This window comes from Babylonia areolata, chromosome 25 (genome assembly GCF_041734735.1).
Source record: "Babylonia areolata isolate BAREFJ2019XMU chromosome 25, ASM4173473v1, whole genome shotgun sequence".
Lineage (NCBI taxonomy): Eukaryota > Metazoa > Mollusca > Gastropoda > Neogastropoda > Buccinidae > Babylonia > Babylonia areolata.
This window is the reverse complement of record NC_134900.1, coordinates 20,557,706-20,581,698: the sequence shown is the minus strand read 5'-3', so window position 1 is coordinate 20,581,698 and position 23,993 is coordinate 20,557,706. Positions and strand designations below refer to the sequence as shown.

Below are 23,993 nucleotides of genomic sequence, written 5' to 3'. Positions count from 1 at the left end.
TGACAATTTTTGGGGGCTCGTCCGGGATCTTCCGCTTCCCGATCGCCGCTCGCAGCTTTCACTAAGTAGTTTGTATTATCCAGGTTATTTATTTATTTTGTAACTGGCAATGTTTTGTTTTTATTATATGTGGGAAGCTAGAGTGGGAAGTTAACAGTTTTTTTTGTTTTTGTTTTTGTTTTTTTTCCACTCACTGGGGTTTAGGGTGTCTATTCCACGGGGGGTACCCTGTATCTACACTGACTGCTCCTCATAAACAGTTTTTGAAGAACACAAGGGGTGATAGCTATTCGTAGTGGTAACTCAGCATTTCCGTGTTTAACTTCTTCATAATCCCCTGGTTTTGTTTGTGCATAGTGTCAGGGTCCGTTACGATGGCTTCCAAGTATGTCATGGGAAAAGATCCATCCCAAGGACCGGTTACAAGGTCAGCTGCGGTCTCAGGCAAGAAAGAAGTGGTCGGTGTCGGGGAGGGTTCTCCCTTTCTGAAAACTCTGGGCCCTGGCTCGGGAATTTCTTGGCAGTCCCCTAAGTGGATCAAGGAGATGATGGAGGCACAGTATAACACCCCTCCAGTCACTTCCACAGTGGTTTGGACAAATGTCACCACTCCTGGGGGAGCTTTTACAGGCCCAAGGTTCCCCAGTCCTTCACAGGTACGTTCTCAGATAACTACCTCAGGCACTGGGTACGTCACTGGCACTCCTGGGGTTATGACCTCAGAATCTAACACGCATGCTAATACCTCCATGGTGGGGGGGCGATGTTACATCCCTCATTCTGTATTTGGAGAGAAAGGAAGAGATGCGTCGACAGGATGAGGAGAGGAAAGAAGAGATACGTCGACAGGAGGAGGAGAGGAAGGAGGAGATGCGTCGACAGGAGGAGATGGAGCTCCGGCAGTTAGAGCGAGAGAGATTTGAGCTTTTGGCTCAAAGCCTTGCTCAGCGGCCTAGCCGAGAGGAGTCCCCGGCAGCGAGACTGCCCACTTTCGCCCCTCCAAGGCTGACTCTTCCTGAGTTACGCCCAGGCGACGATGTCGACGATTTTTTGGATCATTTCGAAGCAGTCGCTGACTCCTATAACATGGCAGAAGAGACTCGATCACTTTACTTGATTAGTTCCTTGACAGGAAAGGCCCGGGAGGCATTTAACAACTTACCTCCGGAGAGTTCTTATACTGATCTGAAAGCGGCGCTTCGCCGTCAGTTCAGGATATCCCCTGAAGCTTACCGTAAAAAGTTTAGGGAGATACGCAAAGCCGGAAGTGAGTCCTTCATCCAGTTTGGGATTCGTCTTAAGCGCACGCTCGAGCACTGGGAAACCATGTCCGGAATGGCACTGAGGGACTTGATTCTCATTGAGCAGCTTCTCAGCACTGTGACAGACGACCTGGCTGTGTGTATCAGGGATGAAGGCCTTAGAACGTTCCAGGAAGTCATAGAGAGGGCCGAACGCTTTGCGGAAGCTAGAAGGGGAATCAGGGTCTTCAAGACCAGTGCAGGTTCTCTAGGTGGGGGACTCAAGTCTTCGCCCATGCCAAAGCGTGGGAACCTAAGCTATTCTCAGCATCTGTTGGCTGAACAATCACCGCATTTAGTTGTTCCGTCTCGTGGCAGCATGGCGTCTGCCCCTAAGTCGGCCACTGCACCGGGTAAGGGGGGCAATCAGTGTTTTTATTGTGGCGATGGGGGACATTACAAGCGCGACTGTCCAAAGTTAAAGAGAGACCGGAGGCAACAAGCGGCAGTCGGCCACACACACGAGAGTTGCGCTTTAGCAACTGTACCGGTGTTCAGCGCTGAACAACAAGGTGACCAAGGAGGAATGGGGCCTACCTGTTCTGTGTTTCTCAGCCTCGTAGAGGATCGGATAGTCGATTCTATTCGAGACTCGGGCGCTACATGCACTTTCGTTGACGAGAGTGTGGTACCTCCTGACGCCGAGAAAGGAGGAACATGTCAGGTGACTGGAGTTGAAAGGTCCTTCAACGCTGTCCGTCCTTATGTTAAGGTACAGGTTGCTACACCGTACTTTAAAGGAGCTGTGTGGGCTGTGGCACTCCGGAATCCTGCATATACACTGCTCATTGGTAACAACGTGCTTTTCGCAGACGGCACACGACAGGGGGTGTCGGCGCAGCTACCCAGGGAGGTGCTGGCAGCAGTAACCACACGAGCGATGGCAAGGGATCAGGCGCCCGTCTTACAGCCTACTCAGGGACCGGTGACAGACGCAGTAGCTCTCCACACGGATAGGGAGACCGTCCGTCGTCTTCAGGCCAGAGACCACACCCTGCAGCAACTGAGACAAGCGACAACTCCCAATATCAACACAGAACGGGAGGGTAAGGCATCTTACACAATGCATGACGGTCTCTTGTTCCGTGTGTTCCACAAGAACGGGGAGCACCTCAAGCAACTGGTGGTACCTCTGGGCCTCAGGCGCACTGTTCTCTCCCTAGGGCATGACATACCCATGGCGGGGCATTTGGGAGTTCGGCGGACACAAGAGCGAGTGTGGCAACACTTCTACTGGCCTGGCATGTGCAAGGATGTCCGCCAGTACTGTCGGTCATGTGACGTCTGTCAGCGTACTTCTCCGCGTGGTAAGAACCAGCGTGTGCCGTTAGGTACTGTCCCTCTTGTGTCAGAACCCTTCCAGAAAGTGGGAGTGGACATCGTAGGTCCAATCACTCCAGCCTCTGCGCGGAGCAATTGTTACATTCTGGTGGTCGTTGATTACGCCACACGTTACCCAGAAGCCGTTGCGTTGAAGGGAATCGATTCTGTCACAGTTGCAGACGCACTGTGGCAAATGTGGACCCGAGTGGGAGTACCCTCGGAGGTACTCACAGACAGAGGTACCCAGTTCACAAGTGACGTGATGGCTCAGGTAAACCGGTTGTTGGGGATCCATGGCAGAACTACGACTCCGTACCATGCACAGGCAAACGGTCTTGTCGAGCGTTTCAACGCCACCCTGAAGAAAATGATCCAACGCCTCTGTATTGAGAAGCCCAAGGATTGGGATCTGTTCATTCCAGCCGTCCTGTTTGCGTTCAGGGAAGTGCCACAGGAGTCCCTGCGGTTTTCTCCCTTTGAGCTTCTGTATGGCCGCACAGTCAGGGGGCCCATGGCTCTTTTGCGCCAGCTGTGGACCAAGGAAGCGTCATCGCCTCCAGAAACCCTCACGGAGGTAGAGTACGTGGTGGATCTGCGCAATCAGCTGGAAGAGACCTGCAGGCTGGCACGAGAGAACCTGCAGCAAGCAGCCACCAAGTACAAGCGACAGTATGATAAAAAAGCCCGTGAGCGATGGTTCGAGGTAGGAGACGAAGTCTTGCTGCTCTTACCAGAGAAAAAGAACAAGCTCCAAATTGCTTGGCAGGGCCCCTACAGGGTGATAGAGCGGGTGGGCGACTGGGATTACCGTATTGCGGTCAAAGGAACCCCACGACTCTATCATGCCAATCTACTGAAGCGGTACAACCGGAGAGAGGAGTGTTCCGCAGCTGTAGCCCCAGTGTACAAATTCTTGGTGTTGGCTGCATTTAATTGAGCGTGCGAGGATCCGGAGACCCATTTTTTCTTAAATTTTCTTTTATTAGATTGCGCGGGGCCTGTCGGGTTGTAGATGGGTCCTCAACCTCGACCGGTCACGTGACAGTTTGCCATGGCAGAGTGGGCACGCAGGATCCCCTGCTTTCCCCCATTTCACCAAGTTTGTATTCGAGGGAGAGAGGTCGTACACAGCTTTGAGGATGAAGCTGATCGTCAGAGAGACCATGTTCCACATGTCGCTCCACTCCAGCTGAGGCTCCTTTGGAGTGCATTTTCCCATGTTGTCCACTGCTCCTGCTGGCCTTGCTGAACTGCCTTCTGTACTCATTTATCATCCTCTTCCTTCTTGCTCTTCTGTATGACCATGTCTCGTTTTGCTTCCCCCCTTGCCTTGGACCACCATTCCATCTTTGTCGATCCCAGGCCTTGTCTGTTGGTTTGGGTGTGTCCTATTATTTCCTTCGTCTTGAGACTTTCTCTCGCTGCACCGACTGCCTCCCTGACTTTCTATTTTCTGCCAGTCTTCAGTTTGGGTTGGTTGGATCTCACAGTACTGTCTCCTGAGTCTTCGAGCTTACTGAGAAGTCTTGCCTTCTCTGCCTTGTATTATTTGACAAGGGATCTCAGCTCTCCTAAATAAGTTTTTAATGTTTTTATGATGTGAAGTGACAGGTCCTGCCTGCAGCACTTCACAGTCTTTCTGTTGCTCCCACTGCTTGGCTCAGCAACAGGTCCGCCCCAGTCTCGAGAGTCCTTGAGGGTCTGAGTTCGAATCCCGCTCTTGCCCTTTCTCCCAAGTTTGACTGGAAAATTAAACTGAGCGGCTAGTAATTCGGATGAGACGATAAACCGAGGTCCCGTGTGCAGCAAGCACAAAATTCTGCAGAAGAAATCCACTCTGATAGCCACACAAATACATAATATGTGTGCACTCGAGGCCTGACTAAGTGCGTTGGGTTATGCGGTTGGTCAGGCATCTGCCTAGCAGATACGGTGTAGTGTATATGAATTTATCCGAATGCAGTGACGCCTCCTTGAGAAACTGAAACTAAAACACTGAAACTGAAACAGTTTTGCCCCAGGTCATGGTGACATCAACAGCTGTCAGTGTGCCAACTGTGAGCTCCGTGCGTGAAGACATGTGGACGTGCTTCACTTCGCTGACAGACACACAGACAGAGGAACAGACCGATAGAAGTATGAGCCGAACCCTGCACGCCCTTCCAGCCTCCCTATCGTCCCTCCCCACCCTTCACCCACTCTCCCCTCCAACCCCACACTACCCCCACTCTCCTTTTCAAACAGAGCGTGCTTCAACTCCAGTCAGTGCTGGGCAAAGTGGTCCATCAAGATCTTTTTTTTTCCCTTTTTTTTCAGTAAACATGTGCTATTTTGTGTGTGTGTGTGTGTGTGTGTGTGTGTGTGTGTGTGTTTGACGATTACAAAGGTTTCCCACCTGGACTTCCTGTATGACGGATCAACTCCACCCCACTATCTGTGTAAATCAACATGCACAAACACAAAACGGTAACTCATGCAACACACTAACATACATACACCCACGTGCGCTCACACACACACATACACACACACACACACACCACTGTGGGGGTTCAGTTCTTTGATGCATGGAACCAGCAAGAATCAGGGTGGTCGGAAGTTCTTTTTTGAGTTTAGAAGTTTCTTTTGTTTGGGTTTTACGTCATTTCTCGCGTCTTGCGTGGTTGATAAATTGACGTCATTCTTGGGCTTGGCAACTTTTTCCTCTCGATTTGAGTCCATTGTGTTTGCATTCTGCCTACCTTTTGGTGGAGTGCAGGCTCTCGGTGTGGACAGCTGCCCTGGTGTAGCAGAGGGACCCGACCTCACTGCTTCTGCGTATGTTGGTGCTGTTGAAGTGTGCAACAATGCCTACAAGAACTTGGCTCTGGTGAAAAACAACCCGAAGCAGTGGTCATTCATTGTGGCATTAACGACCTGAAAACAGCTGACCCTGAAAAATCATGCAAATCTCTAGTACACGTCTTAAAAGACACGGCGAAAAAACACCCAGCAACGAAAATCGTCGTAAGTAAAATTACGTTCGTGAAAGATGAACGCACAGAAATGAAACGTCAGCTAACTTCCGAGCTTTATGACGAGAAAAACATTTCTTTTGTAGACAACACCAACACAAAACTTCACCTGCGGGACAATTTGCACCTCACCAGGAAGGGGACCAGTCTACTGGCAGGGAACGTGGGGCGTGCTGTCAGGGACCTGCTGTGGGAGACTCCCAGGAGACCTGCCCGACCAGCGCATCGCTATCAACACCATGCCTACCCCGCCTTCCCCCAGCCCACATGGTACAACCCATTCAGCAACCTGATAGACAGGTCTTCATATTGATCACTGGCAAAACTTTTACTTGTGTTCAGATTTGATTTATTCCCACGTGAACACCAGGATGCTCTGCTGTGTACTGTTCTACTATGTAATCTCTGGTTTCAACACTATAATCATTCATACATACTCGTTTAATTTATTGATTCATAACCTACCAATTCTTTTTAATTATATATTATTAGTATTATTATTTAGTTTAATATATTTTTTGTGTTCCGTTAAATTAGTTAACTTTCTGGAAATGTGATCAACTAGAGACAATCACTGAACTTTCTCGAGCAATGACGGTCGACAACAACCTAAATGTGTTTCAATGGAACTGTCGATCTATTGGTACAAACTGTGATCACTTAGTGCAACATCTGGCGAATCATAACTATCATTTGCTAGCACTTCAATCTCTAAATGTTAAGAGAGATAAACTTCCTAAATTAGTCACTATTGCTTTCCACCATTACATCAAAAGGTGGATACCAGTGAGAAAATCAGCACAGCTATATACATTCGAGAAGGGGTCAAGTACACTCCATGCCCCAGCCCCGTTCCACCAGATATACCAAATATTGATTCTTGTGCTGTAAACGTCCAGTTTAATTCTTAACTCTTAACTGACATATCTGCATACCTACCTCAAGGTCCAAATGACTTTTAATACAGAGTGGATTCGAACCTTACGGACAGACCAGGACAAACAAGTTCTCATCACGGGGGACTTTAATGCACACTCGCCATTTTGAGAGAAAGGCTGCCAGTCGATCACTAGCAATCGTTTTATTGAAAACATTGTAGATGCTTCTCTATACCTACTTAACGATGGCAGAATAACACGTGTCCCAGACAATCCAAGTCATAGAGCAACTGCCATAGATCTGACTTTAATCTCACCAGATCTGGCACCAATACGTGACTGGCATACACTAAATGACACTCTTAATAGTGATTATTTGCCTATTATCACAAGACTTGAATCAAAAATATCTCAGTCGACAGATCTAACCGAGGATAAGATTCCAAAATATAATTACAGACTTCCGAACTGGGATAAATTCAGAAGTTTACTTTCATCGTTTCAAATTAACAACATAAACTATACAGTTTATATTCGATATTTACAAATGCGGTCATCACCACTGCTGATGAATCTATTCCAAATCGGTTAAAGATCATAAGCACTCTGGTAATATCTGGTGGAATGAGGCTTGTGAAGCAGCAAAGAAAGAAAAGAAGTCAAAATTCAAAATATACTTAAAAGTACAATCCCCCCAAAATCATTAAGAGATGAAAAAAGCTAAAAATAAAGCAAATAGTGTTAAATCAAAAAGGCAGTACTGGTCGTCTTTCTGCATAAATGAAGTTTTCAATCACAAAGATATGCAAAAGGTATGGGAAAAGCTAAAAACAATGAAAAATGGAATATATTTACCACGATGCTCTATTAAACTGGACCATACAGATCTACCTTCAAATATTGAAGGCAGAGGTTTTTGCTGACATGTTTGCAAGGTTCGTAGGGTCCTTTCAAGTCCTTTTAAGTCCTTAGGAATTGGATTTTGGTCAAAAGGCCTTTTAAGTGCTTTGATTCAGCAAGTTGGTCCTTTTAACTCATCAGGAGGTCCTTTTAATTTTTGAAAGGTACTGTTAAGTCCTGTTTTATGAAGAGAAAGAGACTTGAGAACGAAACTGAAACACCTTCGACACCAAAACCGCAAGTTGCAAAGCGCGTTGAAAGACGCCGACGCGATCGTCTGAAACTCAGTACTTACTGCAGGAGGATACAGCCTATAGGCCTAGGCCCAAACAGTAGTGCGCTTTCTGCTGGGTGGCAGACGCGAAGCGTGGTACAGTGGCTGTGAGTCACGCCTGCTGCTGCTGCTTTGCTTAGGCCTAGCCTAGCCTACAGTGACGTGAATTGCAAAGACTAAATACGACAGTCAAATGGGATTAGCTGTTCTTCCGTTTATGAGAGGTAAGTGTCTGCTGTTCTGCATGTCAAATAGATTGGGGTGTACTGTAAAGTCATGTCGGCAAAGGTCCTTTTAAACTGATTTGAGGTCCTTATAAAGTCCTTTAAAGGTCCTTTTTTGGCTTCATGCCCACCACCTGGGAACCCTGTGTTTGGTAATCATAGTAGAAACACTGGTTTGTCAGAAGAAAATAGAAAGTATAAAGAAAGCCAAGAGAAAAATGAATCAGACCAAGATTCAGAGAGCGTAAATCACCTATATATAAAAAGTGAAATAACATCAGATGAAATAAAGGAATGTCTCTCAAATCTCGACAGCAAAAAAAAAAAACATCAGTTGGTTTAGACGGAATTTCAAACGAAATGTTGAGACATTTGCCTGGAAATTTGACTGATTTCTTACACTTAATTTTAAAGAAATGTTGGTCTGATGGTGATATTCCTCTTGTATGGAAGCAATCAATCGTTGTCCCAATACACAAACAGGGCAAACACAGAACAGATAAAAACAGTTATCGACCAATTGCCTTAACATCGCATGTATGCAAACTAATGGAAAACAATTGTTCTAAAAAGACTTGTTCATTATTGTGAGAAGTATAGTGTAATTCCTATAAACCAAGCTGGCTTTAGAAATGGTAGATCCTCCACAGAACATCTTGTCAAACTGACTACACAGGTAAAGCAACAGTTTGCAAGGTGAAAAAACCGTACTAGCGACTTTTTTTATGTGAAAAAAGCATACGACCAAGTGTGGCACGCTCGACTTTTATATAAACTGAAAAATATCGGTATCACAGGCAACATGTATGATTATATTAGAAGTTTTTTTTTTTATCATATAGATTTATACAAGTAAGAATAGGATATACCTACTCAAACCCCAGACAATTACACATGGGGTTACCACAAGGATCAGTAATTTCGCCGATTTTATTCAATATATTATTAGCAGATCTACCTAACAAGCTAGCTAAAGATACAGTCTAGGTTCAATTTTTTATGACATTTGTTTATGGATGAAGGTGACAATGAAAAATAAAACGCCTACTAGGACACTGAATTGCATAAAGAAAATATACCAGAGGGAACTTGATAAAATCAGCAACTTTATGACAGAAAATGGCTTATCATTGTCCTTAGAAAAAAACAAATATGATGCTATTTAATACAGGATCAGACCCAGAAAAGCTCCCCGTGTTTACAAAAAATGGTACTATCATCAGATATACACAGTCTGTTAAATTTTTGGGAGTCTATCTTTCTTCAAAGCTTTCGTGGAATTATCATATTGACTGTATACTAAACAAAGCAAGAAAAGGCCTAAATTTCCTTAAAATAATTTGTAAACAGCACTGGGGGCAAGATACCAAAGCGTTGATATCTCTCGCTACCTCCATTGTACGTTCACGCTTGACATACGCTCAAGAGGTATTCTTCAGTGCTCCACTGCATTTGTTAAAGAAGCTGCAAAGCATTGATTGTAAGGCTTATAAACTCGCTCTAGGTGTGCCCATTCTTACATCAAATTTAGGGACTTACAGAGAATCAGGTGTTTTATCTCTTGATGAACAAAGGAAAGCTTCAGCCGCGAAATTCGTTATCAAATCTTTAGTCTGTGACATCCATTAATATATTTGCATCAGATATCATTAGTGCTACAGAATCAAAAGACAAGCAAATTGCAAAAATACCTACTTTTTCACCAATCCCTGAATGGGAGCAGTGTAAAGCTACCTTTGACATGGATTATACAGATTTATCCAAGAACCAGTCACCATTTTTGTTAAAACCTGAAATGCTCTCCCAAATAGAAAATCAATATTCAAATTATCTAAAAATATACACAGACGGATCTGTTCTAGAAGATGGTAATTCAGGAGCGGCTTTTGTAATTCCTTCATTTAGAATAGAAAAATTATACTATATTGGTAGACAATATTCCATTTGCACAGCTGAACTTATAGCCATACTTATGGCCTTAAATTATATTTCAGACATTCCGAAAACTGTCAGTATTACAAGCTATAGAATCTCCAAATTCAAAGACGCGAATTGAGATGAAATAAAACATATTATTCACCAACTGACAAAAAAGGGCATTAAAATAACTTTCTGTTGGGTACCTTCGCACTGTGGAATATCTTCAAATGAGTGGGTAGACCAAGCAGCTAGAAGAGCAGCACGTAATTTCGAAGGCGCAATACAACTTGACATCCAGTTAGATCTACATGAATGCATTAGTTGTATAGAAAATGTATCTAGAAATCGATTTCAGAAATTACTTATAGATTCAAATGATCAATATTACCAATGTTGTGTAAACACACAGAATGCAGCTAATCCCAAACATTTTCAGCACATTCAAGACTAATGTATAGAATTCGTTTAAATGCCTTTCGTACAAATTTTTCTTAAAATATAAAATGTATATGCGGTAAGCAAATAACTGTAAGCCATCTACTCATTCATTGTCCGAGCATAAGACCATTAATTCCAAAAGATGTAGTTGATGACTTTTCTTCCAATATTTCAATAGCCACTGAAAAGATTTTGAATGATTATTCATTGGTTAGAATGTTTTCAGAAATTTTAAACTCCAGTCCAGTTGGTATCTTCCTTTGATGTATTATAGTTAATGTTGTTATTTATATTTACATTGTTGCAGGTTAATACTTGTTGATATGCATATACACATTCTCCTTCCCATGACACCTCATTCACTACACACCACAATCTCTAGACTTTTTCTTATAATAATATACCTTTCCTCTGATACATAACATGAACACTTTTTTACACTAATATTCACATGCATTCCCTTTCCTTTATCTACTACTTTTCTCCTTTCCGTCTAAAAACACTTAAAGTGAATAGACGTTAAACTGAAGATAATATACACACCAATACATAATTACCCAGAGAGAAACACTCACTCATACTCTCCTTCACGCACACACGCTGCACATTCATTTTGTGCAAACTGCATTGTTTTTGTCCAAACGTGTTTCCTTTTTCGTGCGCATACATGATTCATGCACATATATGATCATGTCTATAAAGCCAAGCAACCATGAAGTGACACAAGAATGCTCTGTTTAGGGCACTGAAGCTTACTTCCTTGCTGTGTCGATTCAACAACGCCCTGAGTTTCTTGTCATTTCAGTTGTCGGCTGACAGTGAAGGTGTGCACAGTGTGTGTGTCTGTGTGATCTGAGTGGATTGAAAGTGTGTCTGTGTCATCTGGGTGGATTGATAGTTTGTCTGTGTAAAATGACAAAATAGTGTTAGGCCTTGTGTAATTTGGGTAGACAGGGTTAATGTGTCATTGTCATTTAGACAGTGTTTGGTCTGTCGATGTCATAAGGGTGAACATTATCAGGTGTTCTGATGCCATTTGGGTAGATATCGTTGGCAGTGTCAGTATAATTTGGGTAGACAGTGCTTGTGTCTAAGTGTCATTTGGGCATTGTTACGTGTCAGTGTCATTATGGCAGACAGCGTTACATGTGTCCTTGTCGTTGGGGCAGACATAGTTTGGTTTGTCAGTGTCATTTGGGTAGACACAATCAGGTGTGTCAGTGCCGTCTGCTTAAACAGCGTCAGGTGTGTTGGTGTCTGTTGTGAAGATAATTTCAGGTGTGTGAGTGTGTGTCGTCATGGTGATGTAAAACCAGGACTGTTGACAGACCGCTGTGTGGATGTGTGCTGTGACCATGGACCGCACTGGTGTTAGTGTTGTCTGTGACTGTGTGCTGCCTTGCTTCTGGTACACGGGCAGCACTATGGTAAGTAACTGTTTCATTATTACGGACAGGTGACGAATGTGATGTTTGACTTTGATGAACATGAACAAGGCCTGTTGTCTTGCTGCGCGCGCGCGCGCGCGCGCACACACACACACACACACACACACACAGAGCAAACACAGGACACCGTGAACACTCCCTCGTCACACGGGCTCACACACATTTCTTGACAACACCGGACCAAATTGCCTTCACGAACGAAACGCCACGTGACAGGGTGGAGAGCTGTGATTGATGGTGTGGTCTGTAAAAAGAGATTTCAACCTGAACCTTCTTTTCTTGAACGAAAACCAACTGTACATCCATCAGTTGCACAGCGTGCATGTGCCAGTCTCTTTTTCTTTTTAACACGAGAGTTTGAGCTTTGGTATCAGGCAAGTAGTATGGTAGGTTTGACTAATTGCGAACAGAGTGTGATTGCGAACAGTTCATGTACCGCCCCACTTTGAAGTGTTCTCACCACACACATTTCACAATTTACCGTCTGCTTCGAACGCGTTCTGATACATCGCTCAGTATCCATTTCCGAGAACCAGTCAAACATTCGTTATTTCCAGCTATTTCAGCGCTCTTTCTTCTCTTCACGCACAACTGCTGACCAAGTTCACAAATGTGCTCTCAAAATCCGATCCTGAAATCAGTGGAAGCAAGTAGTAGGACTTGAACTTTGACACTGCAGTATAAAATATCTAATTTGACTGGATATGTTGAATGAATTGTGCATCACCAGTGCTGGATCGTTCGCAGTTAGGCCTGTCTACACTATCTTGGTGGTGGGGTGGGGTGGTGGGGTGGTTTGTCCCGATGGGTTTTGTCTGAGAAAACTGTCCAGTGTCTTTTTGTCTTACTTGGGGTTTACAAGACCTACCATGCTCAGCGTATATATGGGTAACAAAACTCAAAAGCAGTGAGATGGATCAGCTCCGATTCCAAAAGTCCGTTGGAGACAACACGGCAAGCCAAAAGCTCACAGCAGTAAGCATGCATCTCCTTGACTGGGAGGTGCCCGTTAAGCCAAAGTTCCGTCATGTCATAGGTTCGTTATGCTACAGGTGTTTGCCATAGGTTATTTATGCTATAACTCCTTTATGCAATATGTTTGTTACGTCGTAAGTCCTTTATGCCACAGGTCCGTTATGCCAGATGGCCTTTATGCCACATGTTCTGTGTATCACAGGACCGTTTAAGCATACTGTTGCAATGGCGGGTAAAGAGTCACCTGGCAGACGGTTGTCATTAAATCATTTTTCATTTGCAAATGTTTGTTCTGATGTACGTTTGTACCATCAAGCCAGAGGTCCGCTGTGCCAGAGGTCCACCCAGGACATGTGTGGCACATGGTCTGTGGCACAGAGGGCCCATGTCACAGCGGACCTGTGGTTTAACGGTACGAACCAACCCCTTTTACTTCACAGTGCCTTGGTGCATGATCGCCTGGCGAGACCGCCCCATACAACGCCTTTGAAATTGTGTCACCCGCGGTTGTGCTGTGCATAAAAGGAAGAATGGAACGAAAGAGAGAACAGTTTGAAGCAAACAGTTGCTGTCAGTGGATGAATGCAAATGAAACAGCAGACATGGTATAGAAATTGGAAAGGACAATCTGGCGATTAGAATGAGGATAGACAAAGAGGAAACATGTGATAAAACCTGGAAAGAGTACGCACAGTCAACAGAACATGAATAATCAACATATAGTTGAGTTTATTGTTTCTGACATGCTTTCACACTTATTATTGACCAGCCCGATACAGCGTGTGTTGACCACAGTGGACTACAATTGTAAGACATAGACAGTCACTGTGAAAAAGAAGGGGATAACCGAAACAATTTATCACTGCAGAGACCTGAGAGGGGAAGACTGAAAATACGAACAAAACATCTGAAAATGATTAAAGTAGCGGCCAGAAACACAAAGCAATTTAAGGTTACAGCATTTACCAAGAATAATGAACTATGCATTTGCAACTGTTTGAAATAGCGGTTTTTTTTTTAACATAACGAAAAAACAAAACAAAAACTTTCTATGATCTGAACATTCCTCATGACTAATGGCCCACTTACAAAAGTAAATGCATACAAACATATCAATGTTTATAAAAACCTAACATGTTTCAACTAATACCGTCAATAGCTGGTAAGTTGAATCCGACGTTGTGAGGTGATTTTCAGCCGTGTGGTCCGCTGGACTATCGCAAAATTGTAAACACTAAGGATGATAAGGAAGATAAACATTTAGAATGATAATAAACATCAAGAATCAAGATAAACGCGCAAAAGGTTAACAAAGAGTGATGATGATAAACATTAAGAATGATAATAAACTTTAATAATGTGGATGGGCATTAATAAGGATAATACATTTTAACATCTACTCCAAAGCAGAGGGGCCGTCTGCAAATCAACAGTAATCGTTCGTTTCACAACACACATGAAAAGTAAACTAACCAACCAAGATAAAGGACAACCAATCAGTCATTCAATCTGTAATAACATGCATATGGTCATGTAATTATAAAGATTATCAGTCAATTATTAAATTTGATCCTCATAGTGAAATAAACGAATAAAAATAGTTCGATATATGTAAATGATATACTAACCATTCCATTTATCGATCAAACATGGTAAGCAAGCATACACAGCTTTCCTCAAACACACGAAAAAGTCACAATATAGTGGTCAGTCAATCAGGATTCATATTCAGTAAAATCTCCCAAGAATACAACTAAATCGAATTTAAAAAGAAGAAAATTGGAAAGGTGCAGAAAGGGGAGGGGTCAATTCTTATGGCGTTGTTAGTCCATTTTCTTTCATGCATGTGGTGGGTGGGTGTGCGTGCGTGTAACGTTTATATGGTTGCTCTCAGGAAATCTGGAACCCAGAAAATAAATCAATCAACATAGATGATTCATGAACATATTGATAGATATGTATGGATGATAGCCGTGTTCGACTATGACCATCAGAACAGCAGAGGAGGCAATTGCTGTCCCGACTATCTGGGCTAGAATTTGATCATAGTGGAAAGCGTCTTGCCCAAGTAACATCCCCACTCTCTCGGCCAAGAGGGTTTTTGGACAGTCAGCGTTGGGATGGTTACCAAAGGCCAACTAGCCCCAAGGTTGCAGCACTAAGAGCCAGTGCAATCTTGCCACCTAGTTTGAGAGTAATAGTCCTTCACAGAAGACTAGGCTGTAAATGACATCCCATTGCAATGGAAAAAAACACTGATCACACAGCCCTCACTTTGCTGTTAGCCGAGCTGTAAGCTAATGTCAATCTGTGATATATGGCGACCGATAAACATACATATACATACATACATACAAATATATATATATATATATATGCGTGTGTGTGTGTGTCGATTACAGATAAGTAAACCAACAAATGCAACAAGAACAATTAACTAATTGCTGCAAGCACACAACAGCCCCCCTCCTCCACCCTTTTCTCCACCACACCGCACCACAAACCCATCGTCACTATTCCCACCTCCTCACCCCCTTCTTCCCCACCCCACCCCTGGCACCACACTCACAACCTACGTTGGAATACAAACAATCCATACCAGGAAGCACCTACAACTCTGCGCCACGCGTGTTGTGAGGCAAGCAAAGCGAATCACGCCCTCCCCCTCCCCCACACCATGAGGAAAAACAAGCACAAGTCCTGCAGCCTTGTTTTTTGACCTCGACTCAGCCCCAGCCCCAGCCCCCAGCACCGCTACAATTCTCCCGCGATGAGTGGACCTGACCTGACCTACTCCGTGTCCTTCCTTGACTGTGACCTTGACCTACTAGCCTACTTCTCGGCGCAGCAGACGAGGACGGGCACATGCGCGTGGTGCACGATGTACTGGCTGACACTGCCCAGGAGGGTCCTCCGCAGCTTGCCCTGGCCGCGTGACCCCGTGACGATCATGTCGGCGTGCAGGTCAGTGGCCGCCTTGACCACGGCCTCCCCGGGCCCCCCGTTGGCCGTCACCCGCTCCACCCGCCCCTTCACCTGAAAGGGAGTGCAGTGAAGGATTAGTTATTTATCTCTACACTCTTCTTTCTTTCTTCTACTTCTCCCCCCCCCCCCCACCTCCCCTCCTCATTCTACTCCTTCAGTCTTCTCTACTCATGCCCCTCTTCTTATCCCCTCCACCTCCTCTACCTTCTTCCTTCCACTCCTCCCCCTCCTCTTCCATCACGTAGTCTCATGACTCTCGTCTCTCAGGACGTCGTTCAGTCTCAGGCCTGCCCGTTCCAGGATGCTGTCTTTCCATCTTTTTTTGTCTGTCTTTCCTTCTCCTTTGTGCTGTGCCTTGCATGACGTCATGACAAATCGTGCTGAGCGTGACAAGTGTCCACACCACACAGTTCTCAACTCATCTCAACTCTCGTCTCCATCTCTCATGCGTTGTGTGACTGGCTGTGGGCCAAACTCCTGGTCCATTCCGTAGTCCTGTCTGCCCACCTCTTTGTGTGCCTTCCCCTCGACATACTGTACACCTTTCCGATCTTTTCAAAGCAAGTTTACTTGTGTTACTCCGTTCTTCCGTGTGTTATAGTGTGCCAACAGTGTCACACCGCCACCACCCACACTCTGTCCCCCTTCCCTCTCCATCCATTCACCCCCCTCCCCCCCCCTCCCTTATCTCCCTTCCCGCTCCATCCAAAGTCCAGTCTTTGAGGTCGCGCTGACACCGCGCCACCATCCCTCCTTCCACCCCCCTCCTCACCCCACTCCCTAGTCGGTGCCTTTGGTCCGCGACGCCACGTCACCCGCCCCAGCTGTAGGAACATGTGCAGTTATGTGATGTCTGCCACAATCCCCGTGCTGAAACAGACGAGTGTCGGCATGTCGGAACATCCCGTGTGGCGGCCCGTCTTTCAAGTCGTTCCCCATCTCCCCTTTCACGAACGCAGCTGACGTAGATGGCGGGACTTCGGAACGTAAGCGAGGGAGAATTTATGCTAATACGAACTTTGATCATGCCGGCTAACATGCCGAGAGTTGTATTGTTCTGTCTCCCCAATCTCTTTGTGAAGTAAACGGGTGAACTTGTCGTCACAGAATGTTATAGAAACAAGTGGGTTGAATTGTAGCGAATCAGATCAATCTGCTGAATTGGACGAATTGGAATTAAGCAGTGAATCTGTCAGTCATTCACGTAGTGTCATTAGGACAAGCAAAGATTGGTTATTTCAGTTCAACTAGTAGGCAGTGTGTGCTGCCTTAGTGTTTCTTTTGCTAAGTAAAAACTGACACACCACTTGTCATAAGTAGGGTGAACTGCTTAGTGTGTGTGCTGTATTGTAAAGTAAACACTCTATAAAAACCACTCCATGTTGCCCTGCTACTGATGTGAGGAGACAGCGAGTGAGTGCATCATTAGTCGATCCTATATCCCCCTGTCTGCTCCTCTCTCTTGGAATAGAACCAACCAACCACTCTCACAGTTTTTTTACACGTGGATAATAAGATCGTTTTGCGTTCCTAAATTCAACAGACGGAAGTGCTTATAGTTGTCCAGCAGTACCAACCCAGAATTCACTGCATTTTTCAGTCCATCCCAGTGCCTCACGCACACCCAGAAAAACCAAAATATGAATGTGTTATAATGGCTCACCCCCATGTCTGTCATCAGCTTCGTGATTTTCTCCAGCAGTTTGTCCAGCTCCCGTTCTCCCTCCATGGCCATGTGGGCCATCATCTGGGGGTCAGTGGAGAACACCGCTGAACACAGCACTTGTCATCAGTAAACACACACACACCACTTGTCTTCTGTAAAAACTGACACATCACTTGTCTTCTGTAAAAACAGACACAGCACTTGTCTTCAGTAAAAACTGACACACTACTTGCCTTTACTGAGAAAGAAACACACACACCACTTGTCATCAGTAAAACAAACCAGGCACACCACTCGTCATCAGTAACCACCCCCACCCCCCAAAAAAACAAACAAAAACAAAACAACAACAACAACAAAAACAGACACCACATTCGTCTTCAGTAAGAAACAGACACACCACACTTGTCATCAGTAAGAAACAGACACACCACACTTGTCATAAGTAAGAAACAGACACACCACACTTGTCATCAGTAAGAAACAGACACACCACTTGTCATCAGTAAAAAATCAAAAACAAAGCAAAACAAAACAAACAAAAAACAAAACAAAAATAAAACAACAACAGACACAACATTCGTCTTCAGTAAGAAACAGACACACCACACTTGTCATCAGTATAAACGCACACATCACACTTGGCATCAGTAAAAACACACATACCATTTGTCATCAGTAAACACACACACACCACTTGTCATCAGTAAACACACACACACAACACTTGTCATCAGTAAGAAACAGACCCACCACACTTGTCATCAGTACACACACACACCACTTACCATCAGTAAAACACACACACAACACTTGTCATCAGTAAGAAAACACACACACCACACTTGTCATCAGTATAAAAAAAAACAAAAGAAACACACACAACACACTTATCAGTAAGAAACACACGCACCACACTTGTCATCAGTAAACACACACATACCACTTGTCATCAGTAAAAACGCACACACCACACTTGTCATCAGTAAAAAAAAAACTAAAAAAAAACCAAAACACACACCACACTTACCATTAAGAAACGCACACACCACACTTGTCATCAGTAAACACACACACCACTTGTCATCAGTCGAACAAAACAAAACAAACAAAAAAACAAAAACGGACACAACATTCGTCTTCAGTAAGAGACAGACACACCACACTTGTCATAGTAAAAACACACACACCACACTTGGCATCAGTAAAAACACACACACAACACTTGTCATAGTAAAAACACACACACCACACTTGGCATCAGTAAAAACACACAAACCACACTTATCAGTAAGAAACACACACGCCACTTGTCATCAGTAAAAACACACACAACACTTGTCATCAGTAAAAACACACACACACAACACTTGTCATCAGTAAGAAACAGACCCACCACACTTGTCATCAGAAAGAAACTCACACACAACACTTGTCTTCAGTAAACAGACACACCACTTATCATCAGTAAAACACACACACCACACTTATCATCAGTATGAAAACACACACACCACACTTGTCATCAGTAAAAACAACAACAACAACAACAACAAAAAAACCCACACACCACACATATCGGTAAAAAACACACACACCACACTTGTCATCAGTAAACACACACACACCACTTGTCATCAGTCAAACAAAACAAACAAACAAAAAACCAAAAACGGACACAACATTCGTCTTCAGTAAGAAACAGACACACCACACTTGTCATCAGTAAAAACACACACACCACACTTGGCATCAGTAAAAACACACACACCACAATTGGCATCAGTAAAAACACACAAACCACACTTATCAGTAAGAAACACACACAGTACTTGTCATCAGTAAAAACACACACACTACACTTGTCATCAGTAAGAAACACACATCACACTTGTCATCAATAAAAACATACACACCACACTTGTCATCAGTAAAAAAAAACATACACACCACACTTGTCATCAGTAAAAAACATACACACCACACTTGTCATCAATAAAAACATACACACCACACTTGTCGTCAGTAAAAAACATACACACCACACTTGTCATCAGTAAAAAACACACACACCACACTTGTCATCAGTAAAAAACATACACACCACACTTGTCATCAGTAAAAAACACACACACCACACTTGTCATCAGTAAAAACACACACACCACACTTGTCATCAGTAAAAACACACACACCACACTTGTCATCAGTAAAAACACACACACCACACTTGTCATCAGTAAAAACACACACACCACACTTGTCGTCAGTAAACACACACACACAACACTTGTCTTCAGTAAACACACACACACCACACTTATCATCAGTAAGAAAACACACACACCACACTTGTCATCAGTTAAAAAAAAAACCACACACACACCACACTTATCAGTAAGAAACACACATACCACACTTGTCATCAGTAAAACACACACACCACTTGTCATCAGTAAAAACATACACACCACACTTGTCATCAGTAAAAAAACCACACACACCACACTTGTCATCAGTAAGAAACAGACACACCACACTTGTCTTCAGTAAGAAACACACACACAACACTTGTCTTCAGTAAACACACACACACACTACTTGTCATCAGTAAACACACACACACACACACACACACACACACACTCCAATTGTCATCAGTAAGTTTCAGTAGCTCAAGGAGGCGTCACTGCGTTCGGACAAATCCATATACGCTACACCACATTTGCCAAGCAGATGCCTGACCAGCAGTGTAACCCAACGCGCTTAGTCAGGCCTTGAGAAAAAAAAAAGGGTGAATAAATAATAGATAAATACATTTTTTTTTTAAAGTAATAACTACTACCACTACTAATAATATGTATAAGGCGCAAAAACTTGACGAAGTCAACTATAAGCGTACATAAATAAATAATAATTATAATATAAAAAAAGTAGTAATAATAATAATAAATAAATAAATAAATAAATAAGTAAATAAAAAAGACAACAATGATGATAAATAAGCAAATAAATGTAAAACATGGAGACACACATTCACACATACACCCACATATGCATAACAGATATGCACCAAACATGCAGTTTCACAGATATGAAAGCACAGTCAAATACACATAAACGTACATGAGCCCCAACACACACACACACACACACACAGACACACATTACCCTGCACCTCCTCTACCCCCCTCCTCCACACACTCATTTCTAGGTTACGTATCGCAGCTTCCACGGCACACACACACACACACACAGATGAACACTTACATGTACAAGCACACACACATACGCCCATATCCCCCACCCCCACATATATATATATATATATATATATATACAAAGTTATATATATACACACCTGCACGTTCCAATATTCCGTTGCTCCCACAGTGTAGGCATGCATACACACACATACCTCATCCTCTACCCCTCCTCCCCCTCCGCACCCCCCCCCCTCTCTCTCTCTCTCTCTCACACACACACACGCACGTGCACAGAACTCTCCTGACACTTGTGTACACTTACACCCTCGCGCATGCACAAACGCACTCAAACACACAGACCCACACATACACACACACACATACACACACGCACAGAGGCTGCCACTGATTGGCCGCAAGAGGGATGGGGAAAAGATCTCTGATGCCAAGAACGTGGCGTTTAGTGTGTTGCTCAGTCTATTGTATTTGGAAAAGCCCACAGAGACTCTGTTCCGTTTTGAAGAAATTTGCGCAATGTTGGTTTGGAAATGATGCCGATATTTGTTTGATTTGCAAAGCATCGTGCTGTACCTTTCATGCTAGACTTATGGCCGCTCCCTCTCTCTGCTTTTATTTCTTTGAGGCGATCGATGGTGTGATGGCCTTGTACCTGTTCTTTTTGATATTCTTTGACTTTTCTGAGGATTTCCGATTTTCCTAGATGTAGGCCGCTGGTTGTTGTTGCGTTACCAGCAAGTCTGTCAGCTCGCTCATTTCCCTTAACACCTGCATGTCCCGGGTAGTATGACCATGTGAGTTTTTTAATCTGAAAGTTGCGCATTGCCTTATGCCACTCTGGGCTTCCCATTCCATTTTCAATTTTCTGTATGAGGTTCATTGAGTCGGTTAGAATCATGGCATGTTGGTTTCCAGGCATATGGATGAACGATAGCCACTGGAGGGCATGTGTCACAGCTTCAACTTCCATCTTTAGGCTGGAGGTTGTGACTTATGGCCGCTCCCTCTCTCCGCCTTTATTTCTTTGAGGCGATCGATGGTGTGATGGCCTTGTACCTGTGTTCTTTTTGATATTCTTTGACTTTTCTGAGGATTTCCGATTTTCCTAGATTTTGATCTGAAAGTTGTGCATTGCCTTATGCCACTCTGGGCTTCCCATTCCATTTTTAATTTTCTGTATGAGGTTTACTGAGTCAGTTAGAATCATGGCATGTTGGTTTCCAGGCATACGGATAGACAATAGCCACTGGAGGGCATGTGTCACAGCTTCAACTTCCATCGTTAGGCTGGATGTTGTGACTTTGTAGGCAGCATTCTCTTCTCTAAATGTTTTTCCATTTTGTTTCGCTGTGAATCCCCAACCGGATTGGTCTTTGGTGATTGAGCCATCTGTGTATATGATGTCCTCTTCTTTACTGTTTTCTTCTATGAGTAGCTTCACTTCCGCATCAGTTTTGCCCTCTGGCCATTTCCGACAATGTCTTCCGAGAGTGGGTGAAAAGGCTGTGTTGAATAGATGGTTGAGGTTTTCTGGGTTTTTCTCCCATTCTTTTGTTTCTTTCAGGTCTTGTATTTGGCATACTAGCTGGATTGTGTCTTCTGCTTGCCCCATCCATGATCTTCCTCGTCCTAGGCGGCTGCCTTTTGGTTCTTTGACTGCGTCATGCAGTGGGTTTTGAGGGTTTTCTAATGCTTTGAAGTAGGTCTTAACCTGTTCTAACTTGTTTCTGGCCTGCACTGAAGAAGGTCAAGCAGGTATCGCATGGTTTCCGTGGCCGTGTCTTTTGTTGTTCCAAGGATCAGCCTCATAGCTTCATTTTGAACTCTTTCTAATTTTAGGAGGTTGCTTTGAGATAGTGTTAGCCCAAGTCCGTAGTCGATCACACTGAGGACGAGTGATTGGTATAGCAGGAAGAGGTGGCTTTGTTCAATACCTTTGGTTGCCATTGCTTTTAAGACTGAAAGGCCCTTTTTGCATTTGAAAACAGTATTTTCCGTATGTTTTCTGAAGGTGAGCATCCTGTTGAAGTGTATTCCTAGGTAGCGTAGGCATTCGGTTTTCTCGATCTGAATCCCGTCGAATGACACAGGTGGTGGTGATTTACTCGCGGTTCTGTTGTTGAGGGTGCACAGCAACGTTTGGGCTTTCACTGGATTGATGGAAGATCCTGTGTCTTTGCACCATTGAGCAATATTGTTGTTTCTGGACGGCTTTAGTTCTTTCCTGAGCATCTTTCGAAGTTTTGAAGACCAGGCCATCATCCGCAAGAGTAAGCACCCAAGCTATTCCATTGTTGTCTAGAGCGGAGACCTTTGTGGCAGTTCCATGAATAGTTTAGAAGGTGCAGACATCCAATCTCCGAGGCGTAGGACGACGGTTCTTTCCTGAAGCGCTGCTGCTATCCATCTTGTCAGTGTCAAACTTACTCCATACCTTAGTAGCAGCTCCATGGGGTGCGCAAACTGGACTTTATTGTAAGCATCTTCAAGGTCGATTGCTGCTGCTGGTGTCTCTTCTTTTCTTTGAAATCCTTCATACACCTCATATGCAAAAGCAGCTGCATTTTCCCATGTGGACTTGCCTGTTCTATAACCACCTTGATTTGAAGGGAGAATGTACCTGTGTTCAAGATCCCTTGCAAGTTTCCTCAGTGGCTATCATGCATTCCATGAGCTTTCCAGCAATGTTTTGCATGGTTAGAGTCCGGTAGCCGCTTACCTGACGATGGTCCTTTCCTGGTTTTGGTATGGGTTTTAAGAAGCTGTGTGTCCAGTCCTCCGGCACATGTCCATTCTGGAAACTGTTTTGATACAGATTGAAAAGTTTGTTTCTGTCTTCTTCCGATAGCTCCTTGATGTCCGAGTAGCGAACTTTGTCTGGGCCAGGAGTGTCATCAGTAAAAAAACACACACACCACTTGTCTTCAGAAAGAAACACACACACACCACTTGTCATCAGTAAAAAAACACACACACACACCACTTGTCATCAGTAAAAACACACACACCACTTGTCATCAGAAAGAAACACACACGCACCACTTGTCATCAGTAAGAAACAGACACACAACACTTGTCTTCAGAAAGAAACACACACACAACACTTGTCATCAGTAAAAACACACACACCACTTGTCATCAGAAAAACACACACACCACTTGTCTTCGGAAAGAAACACACACACCACTTGTCATCAGAAAAACACACACCACTTGTCCTCAGTAAGAAACAGACACACAACACTTGTCATCAGAAAAACACACACACCACTTGTCTTCAGAAAGAAACACACACACCACTTGTCTTCAGAAAGAAACACACACACACCACTTGTCTTCAGAAAGAAACACACACACCACTTGTCTTCAGAAAGAAACACACACACCACTTGTCTTCAGAAAGAAACACACACACACTACTTG

At 43.9% G+C, this 23,993-nt stretch overlaps 2 protein-coding genes across 2 annotated transcripts in view; one reads left to right on the top strand and one right to left on the bottom strand.

Annotated features, from left to right (window-relative positions):
* The first annotated feature begins 374 nt into the window (after positions 1–374).
* Positions 375–5,951, top strand: LOC143299562 (uncharacterized). The gene is made up of 4 exons (XM_076612848.1): positions 375–656; positions 850–3,540; positions 5,383–5,516; positions 5,774–5,951. The coding sequence occupies exons 1-4, from the start codon at positions 375–377 to the stop codon at positions 5,949–5,951; spliced, it is 3,285 nt and encodes a 1,094-aa protein (XP_076468963.1).
* A 7,447-nt stretch (positions 5,952–13,398) lies between these two features.
* Positions 13,399–23,993, bottom strand: part of LOC143299663 (universal stress protein in QAH/OAS sulfhydrylase 3'region-like) — an 18,331-nt gene continuing 7,736 nt past the window's right edge. The window contains exons 3-4 of the mRNA XM_076612982.1: positions 17,344–17,450; positions 13,399–15,731 (exon numbers count right to left, since the gene is read on the bottom strand). Of these exons, the coding sequence (XP_076469097.1) occupies positions 15,528–15,731; positions 17,344–17,450 (311 nt within the window). The 3' untranslated portion in view covers positions 13,399–15,527. The remainder of the gene's footprint in view (positions 15,732–17,343; positions 17,451–23,993) is intronic.

Bases quoted from the DNA above. Each gene is read 5' to 3' on its own strand.
- LOC143299562 (XM_076612848.1), top strand. From the start codon at position 375: ATGGCTTCCAAGTATGTCATGGGAAAAGATCCATCCCAAGGACCGGTT. The intron at 657-849 runs GTACGTTCTCAG...ATACGTCGACAG, and splicing joins GGTTCCCCAGTCCTTCACAG to GAGGAGGAGAGGAAGGAGGA. The intron at 5,517-5,773 runs GTCATTCATTGT...GCACCTCACCAG, and splicing joins AAAAACAACCCGAAGCAGTG to GAAGGGGACCAGTCTACTGG.